This window comes from Artemia franciscana, chromosome 14 (genome assembly GCF_032884065.1).
Source record: "Artemia franciscana chromosome 14, ASM3288406v1, whole genome shotgun sequence".
NCBI classification, from domain to species: domain Eukaryota; kingdom Metazoa; phylum Arthropoda; class Branchiopoda; order Anostraca; family Artemiidae; genus Artemia; species Artemia franciscana.
In genome coordinates, this window is record NC_088876.1 from 24,698,824 (window position 1) to 24,715,095 (window position 16,272).

Consider the following 16,272-nt stretch of genomic DNA (forward strand, 5'->3'; position numbering starts at 1 on the left):
CCCCCCGAAAAAATTCCTGCGTACGTGCCTGATCGGAAGGGTCATTTGAAGATTATGCCATAATACCCTTCCAAATTTGTGCAGTTAAGTATAGTGTATAAATATGCAGCTCAAATGAGGCACAAGGAAAGCATTGCGAGATTTAAACGCTTTACTAAATCCTGATTTATTCGGTTTTAACTATTTATGGAAGTTTTCCTTAAGTTTGAAAAACGAAACCTGATATGGCTTAAAAGGCTTAGGTCGAAATAATTGTTTTTCAAACCAAAAGCCAAAGAAGAAAGACTAATAATCCAAAACTGTAGTGAAAGTTCATTTTATTAAAGTTTTTATGTTCAAGTTTTATAGGTATTAATATGTCTTGTACGCAATCTTATAAACCCTGAAAATAACACAAAGGTAGAGATATGTGCTTGGAAAAACTTTTCCGGGAAGTTTTTCCCCGGAAACTTTTCCGGGGCATAGTCTAGGCCCTACATTTGTTTCTGAGAGTTTTATCTACCTAACAAATATTTTCCAAGAAGTGGAAATTTCAAGATCTAGAATACTGTTTTACACCGGTTGACGTGATGGTATAAAGGATTTAAAAATTAAAATAACTACATGTTTCATGGACAAGGCCGGACATCTGTATGTGAGAAATTTCTTTTGATGAGAATGAGGGTGGCAAATATGTCTGAGTAACAAAACAGGCCAATTATATGATGAACATCCGAAATGTGGAAACAATAGTAAATGCGGTTTTCTGAATAGCATATATAAGTGATATGGAGTATTACTGTTTCGAGTCAAATTGACAGTCCGACAGGTTACCTATCGTCTATGGTATACCTGCATTATAAGTAGGCTAAACATAACCACAGGTAAACATCCTTATCCAATAGGCAAGTAATTTCTTAGACACTTGGTTTTCAAAATATTGAAATAACAGGCAAAACGCTGATTTTATCCGTCATTTCCTTATTTTCATTTATTTATTTTATACTTTATTTTATTATTTTATTTATTTATTATTTATTATTATTTTTAATTTATTATTATTATTTATTATTTATTTATTTTATTATTTATTTTATACTTTCGATGGTTCCCATTAGCTCTGAAGCTTCTATTTATAAGCTATTCTGTTTAGAATAGATTCTATTTAGAACTAAGTTATATGCGGCAATAATCACTTATATCGTTAGAATAGAGAAACTTACCCAATTAACTCTAATCCTTTTTCAAGGCTTCATTTGCATTCAAGTTATAAAAAACAAATGTATGTGAGAGTTCTATAATATTTCGCTACGAGATCCTGTAGGCTACCAGTTTTTTTTTCTGTCAGGGCAGGGGGTACGAGCTTGGACAAAATTACAGGGGAAAAAATAAATCTTTTTGTAGTTAGTCAAGTTTCTTCCATTAGTTCAGGTTGGCAGGAGGGGTAGGGGGAGCACGTGTTGCTTTATCTATACTAAGGTTAGGTTAGAAAGGTTTGTATACCCAAATATTAAATTTGCTACAGTTAATCCCTCAAATCGTCCAGTTAGGCAACAAATTAGGAAAAGACAGTATAAGTTATCCAACTGTTTCCTCTTCGACGTTTGAGTCTCGGTTTGAGTCAACACAACGAAAAGAAGATAGGAATGAAAAGTGGAACAAAGGGGATAAAAGAACGAGTTGAATTTATAACTCAGTTCAAATGTAGTGCAATCCTTGGTCCTACAGAATTGTTTCATTTTGCAGGCTGTAGGCTTTGTTTTTGACCAAATAGAAACGCGTACAATATCCTAATTAAATTCGTAAAAAATGCGTTAAGTCTTATACAAGTAAGTGATAGAGTGACATCTCCGGTTTTAATCCCTCCCACAGCACATGGATACAACTGATAACAGTTTTTCAGCGACAACATTGCAAGATAATTAACAAAAAAATCCTTTTATGCGTAGCTGATCTGGGATCACTCCAGCAGCAGCACACAGGTGGTTACTACTACTACTTCTAACAATGCATATTAGCACCAAGCCACCTGAAGCCAACACAAATACGCAAGCTCCTCCTCCATCTCAATCAACTCAAAGCCTCTCTCTTCACACCCTCCTAAGATGTTGTGACTTCCCTTAAATCCTTCCGTAAAATTTCTCACCCCATTCAGGGACGACCTGCGCTTTTTTTGGCCCAAGAGAGATGGCTTAAAAAGACGATCTTTGGAAATCTGTAGTCCTTCATCCGCAGAACCTCTCCTAAATAATTCAGGATGTGGTGACCTGGGGTTGTACGGCTGCAGAAACGATCTGAGACATTTTTCACCTTTTTTTTATGATTTGATTTAAGCCAATAATTGTGATTGTATAGTACTACGCCTACCTCGAATCAGAATAGGCCTCAAGACCTTTTGGAGAGACTGGGCCAAGAAATTTCAGGTGAATCCAATCCTAGTGTAATATGATGCCATTTCTAGCTTTTCGTGTGGAGTATAATCACCACCACCCCTACCCCAGTAGTTGTACCCCCGTCGAAATATGTGGCTATAATCTCACTCTTTCATAATTTGCTATGAGAATGAAGAAAGACAATTCAAAAGAACAGTGTTTTATTCGTATGATGAAAACGTAGTCACCGCGTGTAGTTAAGAATTTTGGTTCTATGGCATAAAACTAATTAGACTGTGTCTGGGCTAGAGGGACTGAAACATTTTTCCTGCATTACAACTGGCTTCCTATTGAATGTATTAAGCCCTTGCAAATCTGGTCAATGTATAAATCCCCACCGGGCGAATATTTATCATTTTCCCGAAGAAAAAAAAAATAGGAGATGTTCTTTTTAATGCCGTTCTAAGTACGGCATTAGGTCATACTTAGGCCGTATCCAGGATTTTTCAGGGGGGGGGGTAAGAAATTTGCTTATATGTTCTTATTTTTACGAGTCGGGCGAAAATCTCAGGGGTGAGGGTTAAACCCTAACTCCAATACCTGGATACGGCCTTTTAACTAAGAAATGCGGAAATCCAGAGATCCTTTCATATATCCCCTTGGATTCATCCGCCTGTGCTTAGAAGCCCAGTATTGTAGATCAGGTTCCAACTAAAATCATAGTGATGACATAATTTGTAATACTTCTGCAAAATGTGTGTCAAAATTTACACTTTCCTTATAAAAAAGTAAATACGCCTTCTTATGCTAAAATGTTGGCAAACAAAGTTGAATTACAAAACTCCTTTTCATGCGCTGAAAACTAATTCTCAATTTTTAAAATAGCGTGTAAGATTGGTAAGTTGTTTTCCGCATGATAAACTTTATTGCATTTCCGTTCGTACGACTGTTTCATGGATAATTTACTGTCTTCAGATATTTTATTGACGGCCAAGTGTGCAGCAAAGTAAATACGACAGTGACAAGTAGACCACAAGTTTAAAATATTCATGAAGGAGCGACGAAAATAACCAAACAGGAGCCAAAATAGCCAAATGGTTTAGCCAATAGCCAAACACATTTGTCCTATAAAATATAGGATTACTCTTTAATTTGATGTACAAAAGAAAACACTATTTTTAGCTCAGCAGTGGGTATATTTTCTTTTACATAACCTGTTCATCTAAATTAATCTTCGTAGAATCTAACGTGCTTTTACTAAATAAACATCTTTTTTTTTTCTCCCGCTGGATTAAACTTTACGTAAAAACATGCAGACTAATTATATTTTTGTCAACAGTCTCATAAACGGGTTTTCTATCGAATAGATACTAGCAGTGGCGTTATTAAGATTCTTAGGATTTGTTTCAAAAATTGAGCGGAAACAAAAAAGATGATTGGCCTTAAGGTAGACTCAAACTATGGGTCTATCCAAAGAGTTATAGGTAACTTATGAGGGTGGGAATTGACGCTAGTGTCGACAAAAAAAAAATATAAACACCATCTAGTGTTTAGCTACAAGTGTCATATTTCAGTGTAATAATAATAATAATATATTTAATTAGTGTAATTGGTAAAATCGGGGAAGGGTACTTGCGTTGTTATACCGACCACACTGTTGTTCATGATCTGTTTAAAATCGGTGTCTCTGTGTCCGCTTGGAAATATAAATAATTAATATATAGAGTTGATTGGATTAGGTATTTAATATAGTGCGCCCTGGGCGGCCTGCTTTCCATAATTTTCGGTGTAGTTTCCATAATTTTGTTTCTAAAGTTATATATTTTCATCAAATTTGGTATATTTCAATATGATTAACCTAACTTCAATTCTTGAGTGTGGTCGGTATAAACGTAAGTACCTAGGACAGTACTAAGTTTCTGACCCAAATTCCGGAGAGAAAACGAAAAAAATAGCTCGAAAAAATGCCAAGTGCTACCAATCGATTGACGGGGTTGATTTTCTTTTCTTCTTTTATTGATACTAATGCCATTTTCCTTTCTAATAAGTTACCCATACTCTTTGGGCCTATAATGAGTGCTAGAATTTCACTTTGCCATTTTTTGGCACTTTTACTTGGATTTTATCGAAACCTCTGCTTTGAACACTTTTTCGTCGAAGTACCGTTTTTGGGGTTAGCTTGTGGATGATGTTATTTCTGTTGGGACCGTGGAGTGTCGTCAGAGACACCTATTTTAATATTTTACTGACAAATTTTAGCGTTTTAGATTTTAATCTTCAATTCACCTTAGAACTTGAAGATATGCCTAAATACTTACTATACGATTTGTTAAATATAAAATAAGGTTATATCTTTGTATATTCTATAAACTATGGCAAAATCTCACTTCAAAACAGGAATATAGGAGGCTGCTTAGGGTGTGAGCCAAGTCCTTGGAGTCTACATTGTCACGGTGTTCCTACAATTTCGTGTATTATTTATATAGTTTCTCATTTCTTTTTAATATCTGGGCCCTCCCCCAACATTCTCTTTCAAAATAACATCTTACGTTCCCTATTGCTGCCTCAAAAAAGGAGGCGATAAGGAGGAAGGAGGCCGCATCATTGCCCTCATCAGACTAAGACCTAATTTATGATAGTCCTCGTATCGAATATTCGCTTGAGACAAAACAGAATATATTAATTTGGTATTAATTGAAAACAATTGATTTTTTCTGATGGAAGCAAAGAGCCTTGTCGAAATTTAAAACGATTAAATTAAAAAAATTAGTCGCAGTTTATACAAACTATAACATCAAAACAGGTTCAAATAAATTGACTGGGGATTTTTTCCTTTATTCGCAGAATTCTAAAAAACTAGCGTTTACTGAAAACACACAATTGTCGGAAAAAAAAGATTAGAAGCAGAAGAAGGATCTGAGTAGTTTTTCACCGGCCATGAAGTCAATAAATTTCAGTATATCGGTATATCAGTATTGTCAGTATATCAGTATCAGTATTATCAGTATATCAGTATAATTAGTATATCAGTATTTACGTATATCAAGCAAGCTAAGAATGAAGCGCTAGTCTTTTGGGGTTCTATTAATATAGGGAAAAATAGCGAGCTAGTTCTTGTGAGCCTAGTTTTGCAAATATGTGTTGCGAACACTGCAAAGCAATAATTTTGCTTTTTTTTTAACTTCAACTTCTCTCTTTGCTTCCATCAGAAAAACTTTGTTTTAAGAATTAAAATTCATGTGCTTATATGTATTTTAGATATATAGCCTATAATAAATCTCGCAAAAATTTGTAAAAATATTTTGACAAATATTTTTGTCAAATAAATTTGTCAAAAAATATATTTTGACAAAAATATTTGTCAAAACTAGGTGATACAGCTGAAGAAATCAACATAAAATTTTTATCTTGGTGTTTTGTGGCACAAAATAGCAAAAACACCGCTTACAAAGCCAGTTGATATTGTAATTGTCAATCAAATGAGCCCTCTACGGACATTCTACGACCAGTGTTTTGATACGATCACCCCTGGAAAAAAGGGAGAAATATCAGCCCCGCTCATGCAAAAAAGTAATTTGGTTTGTTGTTCAAGGTTGATAAATATAACTTTCCTCTATGGAGCTTTCAGACATTGTGATTCCAACAACACCATCTTCATTTTTGAGGGGTTTCTGACTATATTTTGAAATTCCCCCAAAATATTTTCACAATAATCTTAGGGAAGAATATAATATACAGCCATAAAAAATGGACCTATCTTACAGCACCCAAACGAAAGAATGTTTATTACATCTATATATATATATATATATATATATATATATATATATATATATATATATATATATATATATATATATATATATATATATATATATATATATATATATATATATATATATATATATACATATATATATATATATATATATATATATACCAGAATACCGTTTATCACGTAAAGACTGGTCTTGCTATTTTCCATGAATACTTTGATTCCGATATCTTGCTTTGGAACGAGTACCATCTCGGATAGTTCGAGTATACAGGGGATTCGTACGTAGAAGATGTTCGATTGGATTACGGTATTTGCTGAACTTCCGTTCAGTGGAGTTAATTCATAGAAATCAATGGGGAGGTGCAAAATTGATCTTTCAAAATCAAGGGGAGGGGAAATTTTTTTTCAAATTTTGTCAATGAAATTAATTTAATAAAAATTAATTAAAAAAAACTCCTAAAGACATTTTCCAAAATCTAGGGATTAGCAAAAGTATACAGACGCACGCCTCTCTTGCCCTCTCCCAATTGACGCTTCTGTTTATGTTCTCCTGAAAGAAGAACACTAAGAACGAATACAGCTTACTTCAAAACTCTAAAACCTCTTTTGTTTATAAAATGCCAGATCTTTACTACACGTACAATTCTGTAAATCTATTGATTAAGCTCTTTTGACCAGAATAAAGCTGTCAGCCTGGCTTAAATGATACCATTATCTAACTGTAGAGTAAAGTGCACAATTAGATAAATTAGTGTAAAATTGCCATGATTTCATGCAACAGTTGATCTGCCTGGTGAAAGTAATAAAACTATTCAATATATTCATGCAACACCAACTGCTTAAACATTACTTTGTCCGATTGTTTAAATGATGACTAAAGCGCTCGGTAAATAGGAAGAAAATATGACATGTCTTTTTATGAAGATCTCTCACATAATTAGGGCAATGCGCACTTGCGCAGCTAATGTCTAGGCTCCTTCATACGTATATTGCTGAAGTTTTTCAAACGTGCCTGAGGTGCAGGAGGCAAAGAGGTGCCCACTTTCCGCCACCTGATGCACTTCTTGCAGCGGCCACCATGTTTGCAACAAAGCCCCACCACGCTTGGCAGAGTTTCCACAAAGCTTGGTGTAATTCCACAAAGCTTGGTGTAATTCGCCCGCCACCTGATGCACTTCTTGCAGCGGCCACCATGTTTGCAACAGAGCCCCACCACGCTTGGCAGAGTTTCCACAAAGCTTGGTGGAATTTGTCCGCCACCTGATGCACTTCTTGCAGCGGCCACTATGTTTGCAACAGAGCCCCACCACGCTTGGCAGAGTTTCCACAAAGCTTGGTGTAATTTGTCCGCCACCTGATGCACTTCTTGCAGCGGCCACCATGTTTGCAACAGAGCCCCACCACGCTTGGCAGAGTTTCCACAAAGCTTGGTGTAATTTGTCCGCCACCTGATGCACTTCTTGCAGCGGCCACCATGTTTGCAACAGAGCCCCACCACGCTTGGCAGAGTTTCCACAAAGCTTGGTGTAATTTGTCGCCACACTTGGAACAGGTTCCACCTAAGGTTTTCTGAAATTTTGCCAAAAAAAGGCATACTTTTAACTTTGTTAAACTTTTGAGTTGAGCATTGTCCATAGAATGAATATAGATGTTCAATTCGAGTTTCATGGGTGTACACATCTAAAGAGTTCAGCATTGAAGTCGATCAAGCCCTGTAAACTTTGTCGAGACTTACACTTGCATAGGGGGGGGGGGGTACTAAGCCTTGGCCCGCTCAATGTATCGCCAGAGTATCGCCATTTAGTGCAATTTCTTATGTTTTTCATTCCCTACCTTTTTTATTAAACTTATACCCCCATATCCTTTTCTAAACAAAATCCCGTGTTCCCTATATAAATTAGCTGTTTTGGAATATGTGAAGAAAGAATTTGAAAACGGACAAAGTTTCAACTATTTTAGGGCACTGATTCTATGTAAATATCAAGTGTGGTCATTGTCCATTATATGCTTTTTATAAGAATATACTCTATAGACCTATTTTACCTGTGTGTTGTCCGATTTTGCTTTTACTTTAGCCAATTTAGTTTTTAAAACTAAGTCGTAGTAACGAACTATGATTTATAACTTAATCCAAGCAATGCCCATGTTTAGGCCAACATTAGAACACCCAACAAAACTTTTTCATCTTCTTGAAAGTGTTGCCTTTGCAAGTTGTGTCATTTTGGAAAGGCGTGCAATTTTTATTAAAGAGTCCATGGCAACAAACAAATTTGTGGAAAGGAATTTTAGATAACAGTTAATACATTTTTAGCTGATTTCAAATATATAAAATTCATTTAGTTTAATTTTACCCATCAAAAGCTACGAGGTAGAAAAAAAATTGCATGGTATTCAAAAAGGGGGAAACATCCCGGAAAAGTCAAAGGATCCTAATGGAAATCACACCATCAGATTCATCACAGTAGAAAACTCTGCTGTAGAGGTGTGGAATTGTGTTTGTTTTTCCAGAAGATAGGTCACGGAAGCAGGTTTTTTCCCCAGGGGTGATTGTATCGAAACATTCTCCTATAAAACCTTGAGAGGACTCATTCAAACGAAAATTAAGAGTTCTAGTGTCCTTTTTGAGTGACCAAAAAGATTGGAGCTAACAAGTGACTATTTACACGCAGAAACGGAAAGTTAGTGGTTAAGTTGCTCGAGGTTGAATAGAATGGGCTTTGAATTGCATGAGGTTGAGTTGAATGGAGGTTCAGTTTCACGGAGTTTGAGTTATAGGAGATTGAGTTGAACGAGGGCTGAGTTATAGGGGTAGAGTTAAAAGGTTTCAATTAAAAGGGGAATGGGTTAAACGCACACTATAATCACGCAATCATTTTCAACCTATCTAACGGAGGCAGGGGGTGGGTCCGTGGACATGAATATGTATGCTTAAAGCACCAAAGTGAGTAAGAGACCCCTCAAGAATACACTCCTGTCCCTCTTACAGCCTACACGTTAAGAAAAAGAATACGTTTGTTGTACATTGTCTGAACCGGCGTCTTTAAGTATTTCCAATCTGTGTGATTGAACGACAAATTTTTTTTCTATGATTTTGGATTGGTAAAATGTTTGCCCAAATTGGAATATGATTGTAGTACTATTCCACGAAGTAGCAAAAAATACTATTTCATTGAGGCACAATATAGTTTTGCTACTGGAAAGCGGCAATTTGAAAACAAATTCGTGGACTGTAAAGAGAGAGTTGTAAAACGACAAAAAATGGAGTGCTCAGATTAAAGTTTACCAATTTGGTATAAGCAGCAGTTCTTGGGTGGTTTTAATCTGAGCGTGAAGTTGCGAAGAACTGAGAAACACACAACTTTAGGCTACACAGCTTAAAGACAAGGTCGCTTAAACAGCTTGGGCATTTGTTGATTAATTTAAAAGGACACTGACAAAAAATAATAATAAATAGACAATACTAATCGTTGGCGTGAATTCTTTGTTCCACATTAGTATTATTTATGTTTAGACATGGAATCTGCCACTCCTTCACTGTATATCCCTACAAATTCGGAGGTTTCATTTTTTAAATTTTCGAAAGTTTTAAACTGACTGGTTGTCTCAAAACTTTCGTACAATAGCATTTTGGTTATTTCTCACTGTTAGGGATAAGATGGTGTTTTGAGATAGAAAATTTCACTTTACTATTGCTCTCTCTTTTCTTACCTAAAAAGAAATTTCCTAAAACTCCGGATTTCCTTTTGAACGAGCTCATCGCAAAATTTTACGATAAACACTAAAATACGGTCACCTTTTGGAAAAAGTCGAACAGTTCGTGGTAACGAACTGTAAGTAGGGAACGACCCGGCTCAATATCATTAGTAACCAAAACAATAAAAAACGGAATTTGATACCCATAGATACATGAAAATACTCGGATTTTTATGCTGATTTCCAATGTAATGTTTATCAAGTTTAGTCTTGCTCATCAAAAGTTACAAGTCTGATATTATTTGCCTTATTTTCGGAAAAGGGGGGAACGTCTCCTAAAAGTCTTAATAGAATCTTAAGGAAAATCACTCCATCAGATTCAGCGTATTAGAGAACCTTACTGTAGAGGTTTTGAGCTCCTATCTTCAAAAATGTGGAATTTTGTATTTTTTGTCAGAAGAAACATCACGGATGCGTGTTATTTGTTTGTTTGTTTGTTTATTGTTTTTTTTTTTCTTCTCTGGGGTGATCATATCGACCCAGTGGTCCTAGAATATCCCACGACGGCTCATTTAAAGGGAGATTAAAAGTTCTAGTGCCCTTTTTGAGTGACTAAAAAATTGGAGGGCAGCCAGGCACCCTCCAACGCTCATTTTTTCCCAAAGTCACTAGACAAAATTTTTTAGATAGCCATTTTGTTCAGCATAGTCCAAGAATGTGAAACCTATGTCTTTAATGATGCCTTAATCCCCCACAGTCCCCGGGGGGAAGGGCTGAAAGTTGTGAACTTTGCCCATTGTTTGCACATAGCATTAGTTTTTGGGAAGCATACAGGCGTTTTCAGGGGATTGTCTGGTAGGAGGGTCAGGGAGAGAAGGTTACGTGGTAGGGTCTTTTCATGGAGGAATTTTTCATGTGGGAAGGGAATTTTCCATGAAGGGTGCGCCGGATTTCCCAGCTCTATTTAAGAAAACGATCTGAAATTAAATAAAAAAGGAAGATTTTTTCAACTGAAAGTAAAGAACCACATTAAAACTAACAGCGGACAGAAATTATTGCGTATATTAGGGGGCTCACCCCCTCGTCAATACTTCACTTTTTACGCTAAAGTTTTTTTTTTGTACTTTCAAAAGTGTTATTTATTCTAATTAAACCTTTTGTGATTCAGGGGTCATTCTTAAAGAATTGGAACAAAATTCAAGCTTTAACATAAAGAGGGAGGTATTGACGAGGGGGCGAACTCCCTCATATACGCAACAATTTCAGTTCGTTTTAAGTTTTAATGTTGCTCCTTACTTTCAGTTGAAAAAACTTTTTTTTTTATTTAGTAACGGACAAAGCCGACAAAGAAAAAATAAAAATACTTATGTTAATAGTCTATTTTTCAGATAAAGGGCTGAAACATTCTTTCTAGGGTTCTTGAACATGCTGAGTTTTCTGTCGTAATTTAAATTCGAATCTATTGCGCTAGTGGTCACGCAATGTTTTTTGATCTCCCATTCTGCTTTTCTCTCTAGGACCTTGCAAGTATCTGGGCTGTCGCGATTGGCCCTGTTGCAGAAAAGTCACTTATCTTCAAATTCGCTTAATAGCACCATTTTTTAGGGGGTGATTTTTTTCCTTCACTAAAATCAGACAAATCTTAAGGCAATTTGAACTATATGGAAGAGGTTAACAGAATTGGCGGTTCTGGACTCTCTTGCCCTGTCTCCCACAAACTTTCAGGCTAAAATATAATAAAATTGTCATTTATTAACAAAATTATTTTCAATTAAATAATTAATTGATGATTTATCACCAATAATTTTTGAATTTATTATTTAAATTATTCAGTTATTATTATTATTATTTCAGTTTAGTTATTTCATTATTCAATTGTTATAATTTAGTTATTTTTTAGTTTATTGTATGAGTTATTTTCTTTTATTAACTGCGTCCTCTACTTTATTTTAACACAAATTAATTTGCAAAACGATTAAAACTGTAAATTATTAATTTGAAATTTTGAGCCCCTGAAATTTTTGAGCCCAGGGCAAGTACCCTCTCCCCCCTTAAACAACCTCTGGTTAATATGTGGAATTTTGAATATATTGGGTGAAAGCAGGGCCGTATCTTGGATTTTTTGGGATAGGGGGCGGGGCTAAAAAGTGTTTTTTTCGTTGGGAGGGTACAAAACGATTTTGTTTTCGTAGGGGTTACAAAAAAGAACATTAAAAAAAAACATCAAAAATTTGTTTATATCATTATAGTTATGCTTTTACTAGTTGGACGAACATATCAGGAGGGGTACGAACCCCCTAGCCCCTAGATATGGCCTTAGGTGGAAGATCAGCCGGCGCAGCTGTGTTGGCCTCATGTGCCTCGGTGCTGTAGTTAGTAGTGGTAATAGTAGTATTATGCAAATGAGTTTTAATGAGTAATTTTAAGCTTGAAAGTTTGTTCATTACTTAATACAAAGAATCAGCAAAAAACGAACTTTTGATGTAAATATGTTGTTTTGAAATTCCAGCTTTTATAGGTTCGGTTATTGACAAGAGTTTTTTTACTTACCCTTAATTACATTGAACAGTTTGATTATACTGAGTATTATTGAGTTATTATATTATTAGTATTATTGTATTATTGAGTTATTATACTGAGTTATTGGTCTGAGACATTCTGTCCTGGCTTATTTTTGTAATTGTAATTATTCTTTTTTTAGGTCGGAAAAAATGGTCCATTTCTCTATTTTTCTATGTCTCTTCGGTGTAAGTACTTTTACAGACTCTGCTAAGGGAATGCCGAAAATGCGAATAAAATCATGTGAGTTTTGTGAATATTTGTTCCCTTTTGTCTAGGCTAATAGTAGGCTACTGTTTTATTATTATTTTCTTATGGCCTACAAAATTGAGAGATCTGTACGCAAGGTCAGGGGGTAAGGATTGTCTCCACTCAAAAATCGTATTTGATGATGCTAATAATCAAAGAACTAGTTGGCCAGTTTTAAGCATTTTGGTTTTTTTCGCTAAACTTTTATTAGACACTTTCGCAGGGAGGTGGAGTTTAGAGCCCCCCCCCCCCGACCATTAGTATTTACTATGTTCGTTCTATTTCTTTATTACAAGACTAGTAAAGCAGCATTAACTCGATAAATTGCTGTGCTAGATGAAAAAAGTCTTCTGAAATTGGTGTACAGCCCAATGCCTTAGCCCAGTACTGAAATTAATCTACAGCCCAATAAATTTGCTTTGGAGCTTCTACCTCTGTCTCATCCTTACTTGCAAAAATCGCAAGGTTCCTTGAAGGATGAAGGATGAACTTCCTTTTTTTCTATCTTGACTTAGAGCTTCTCTTTGATTGTATGCCTCGGCGATGTAGTTTCCTTGCATTGATCTCAAGTCAGGGCCATATCCATGATTTTGTTCTGGGGGGGGAGCTTCTGAAAAAAAACCCTTTAAAAGTCTGTTTATATGCATTTTTGTTGTGTTTTTACGAGTCGGACAGACATTTTTTTCTTGGGGGGAAGTCAAACCCCTTGACACACTCTCCACCACTATGTATACGGCCTTGACTCAAGTTAGGCCTATTTTTTGTTACTTTTTTAATCAGGGCTTTCAAGCCTTTGAAGTAGTGAAAGTATGGAGATACGAGCATGGGAAGTTTTTCAAATTGGTTTTTTCATGTCAATGCGAACAAAATATTTTGTAGTGTGAGGGGCCGTAATCTTGACAGGAGGTCAATTTGCAGAACTTTTTATTCACACAACATATATTCAAATTCATACAGTACTGTTACCTGTTTTTCTTTAATATGTGCTGTTCTTTACTTTGATTTATTCGCTAACAAAAAAACTATCTTGACTTTTTTTTTACCTTGTTAATTATATGGAACACACTCAGGAATTTTGTCAGAAAGATCTGACAAAAACTGGTTTAGCTGTCTGTATTCAGAGACAATTAGATTAGGCTCAGTAGAAAAACTACGTTGTAGGTATATTTGATTAAGTATTTAATATATAGAATTGGTATTTTGGTTAGGTTAGATATTTAATATAATGCGGTCTGGTCGTCCTGCTTTCAAAAATTTTCTCTGTAGTCCCGATAATTTTGTTACTAAAGCATTGTATTTTCATCCTATTTCGGTATATTTCATTAGGATTAACCTAACTTCACTTCTTGGGTGTGTTCTGTAAAATTGACATGTACCGTTTTTTAACTACTTTCATTTAATTGTCTCTTTTAGTTGAGTTTCTGTTATTCTGACTCTTATTTATTCTTCCATATACCAAAATACCAATTTAGAAACCTTTTTTTTCTAATTTAACTTAAGGCAAGTTACGGGAGGATATGCTTTCACTTATGTTTTAAGATGGTAAACTATTTCACATAAAAAGCACTAATCAAATTTCATAAGCCATTAAGAATGGAGAAAACATACTTTCATTTCCTAAACATTACTGACCTAAAATCTTTGAATACCTACTAATCATATCTTCTGAAGCTAATTAACTTTGACCTGAAGGAATTCGCTGTTTCATTCACCACTAATGCAATCCCGAAAATATTGTGATTTAAAAGTCTGCCAGTGAAAAGAGCATTATTTAATGTGATTTGGAGCAGATGATCTGAGATTGATTATATATTGTATGGTTTGACATTTTACGATATCATTACTCTTTTGTGAGATCGAGAAGATCCATAAATGGGGCTTCTTCAGTTTAATAGGTTAGCAAAGTAGCTCTTTAATAAAAAAGAAATCAAAGGGTTGTACACTATATGATGCTGGTGGACCTGACTATACGCTCCCTATTCAGCCGACAATTAATATCCGTTACTCTGTTCTACCTGGGGTTTACACAGAGCAATATCAATTCAATTCATTTCTGACCCGTGAACAAAACAAAAGAGGGTTTGTAGCCTTAGTGACACAATAAGACAAAAAAAAATAATAAAAAGAGAAAATAAACAATCAACGAAAAGATAGATTACAATCAACAAACAAAAATAACTACATTTGGTGAAGTAGCTCTTTAATAAAAAAAGAAATCAAAGGGCTGTACACTATATGATGCTGGTGGACCTATCCGTTACTCTGTCCTACCTGGGGTGTACACAGAGCCATATCAATTCAGTTCCATTCATTTCTGACCCGTCAACAAAACAAAAAAAGGTTTGTAGCCCTAGTGACACAATAAGACAAAAAAATAATAAAAAGAGAAAATAAACAATCAACGAAAAGATAGATTACAATCAACAAACAAACATAACTACATTTGGTGAAGTAGCTCTTTAATAAAAAAGAAATCAAAGGGCTATACACTATATGATGCTGGTAGACGTGACTATACGCTCCCTATTCAGCAGACAATTAATATCCGTTACTCTGTTCTACCTGGGGTGTACACAGAGCAATATCAATTCAATTTATTTCTGACCTGTCAACAAAACAAAAAGGGTTTGTAGCCCTAGTGACAGAGTAAGACAAAAAAAAAATAATAAAAAGAGAAAATAAACAATTAACGATAAGAGAGATTACAATCAACAAACACAAACATAACTACATTTGGTGAAGTAGCTCTTTAATAATAAAGAAATCAAAGGGCTATACACTATATGATGCTGGTAGACGTGACTATACGCTCCCTATTCAGCAGACAATTAATATCCGTTACTCTGTTCTACCTGGGGTGTACACAGAGCAATATCAATTCAATTTATTTCTGACCTGTCAACAAAACAAAAAGGGTTTGTAGCCCTAGTGACAGAGTAAGACAAAAAAAAAAAATAATAAAAAGAGAAAATAAACAATTAACGATAAGAGAGATTACAATCAACAAACACAAACATAACTACATTTGGTGAAGTAGCTCTTTAATAAAAAAGAAATCAAAGGGCTATACACTATATGATGCTGGTAGACGTGACTATACTCTCCCTATTCAGCAGACAATTAATATCCGTTACTCTGTTCTACCTGGGGTGTACACAGAGCAATATCAATTCAATTTATTTCTGACCTGTCAACAAAACAAAAAGGGTTTGTAGCCCTAGTGACAGAGTAAGACAAAAAAAAAATAATAAAAAGAGAAAATAAACAATTAACGATAAGAGAGATTACAATCAACAAACACAAACATAACTATATTTGGTGAAGTAGCTCTTTAATAAAAAGTTATTTAAATTAAAAATTCTTTTTTAGATTATGAAAATTCCTTTTTCAATTAAGTTCAAGTTTAAATATTTGCTCATTCCTAAGCATAAAAAGCGTTAACTTGTCTCTTTGCTCTTAGACTTCTCAAACTAGATTCGTCTTCTAAACTAAGATATGTCTTGAAGAGATGTACGGGGCTGTGGTGGACTATACGCTTCCCATTCAGCAGACAATTAATATCCATTACTCTGTCCTAATTGAGTTGTACACAGGGCAATATCATGGGCATGGGTCCCTTTAAGGTAGGGGGATATTGATTAA

At 35.0% G+C, this 16,272-nt stretch overlaps 1 protein-coding gene across 1 annotated transcript in view; it reads left to right on the forward strand.

Moving 5' to 3' along the window:
* The window catches only part of LOC136035758 (uncharacterized), a 159,168-nt gene that overhangs the window by 13,424 nt on the left and 129,472 nt on the right, over positions 1 to 16,272 (forward strand). The window contains exon 2 of the mRNA XM_065717728.1: positions 12,524 to 12,624. Within this exon, the coding sequence (XP_065573800.1) occupies positions 12,534 to 12,624 (91 nt within the window). The 5' untranslated portion in view covers positions 12,524 to 12,533. The remainder of the gene's footprint in view (positions 1 to 12,523; positions 12,625 to 16,272) is intronic.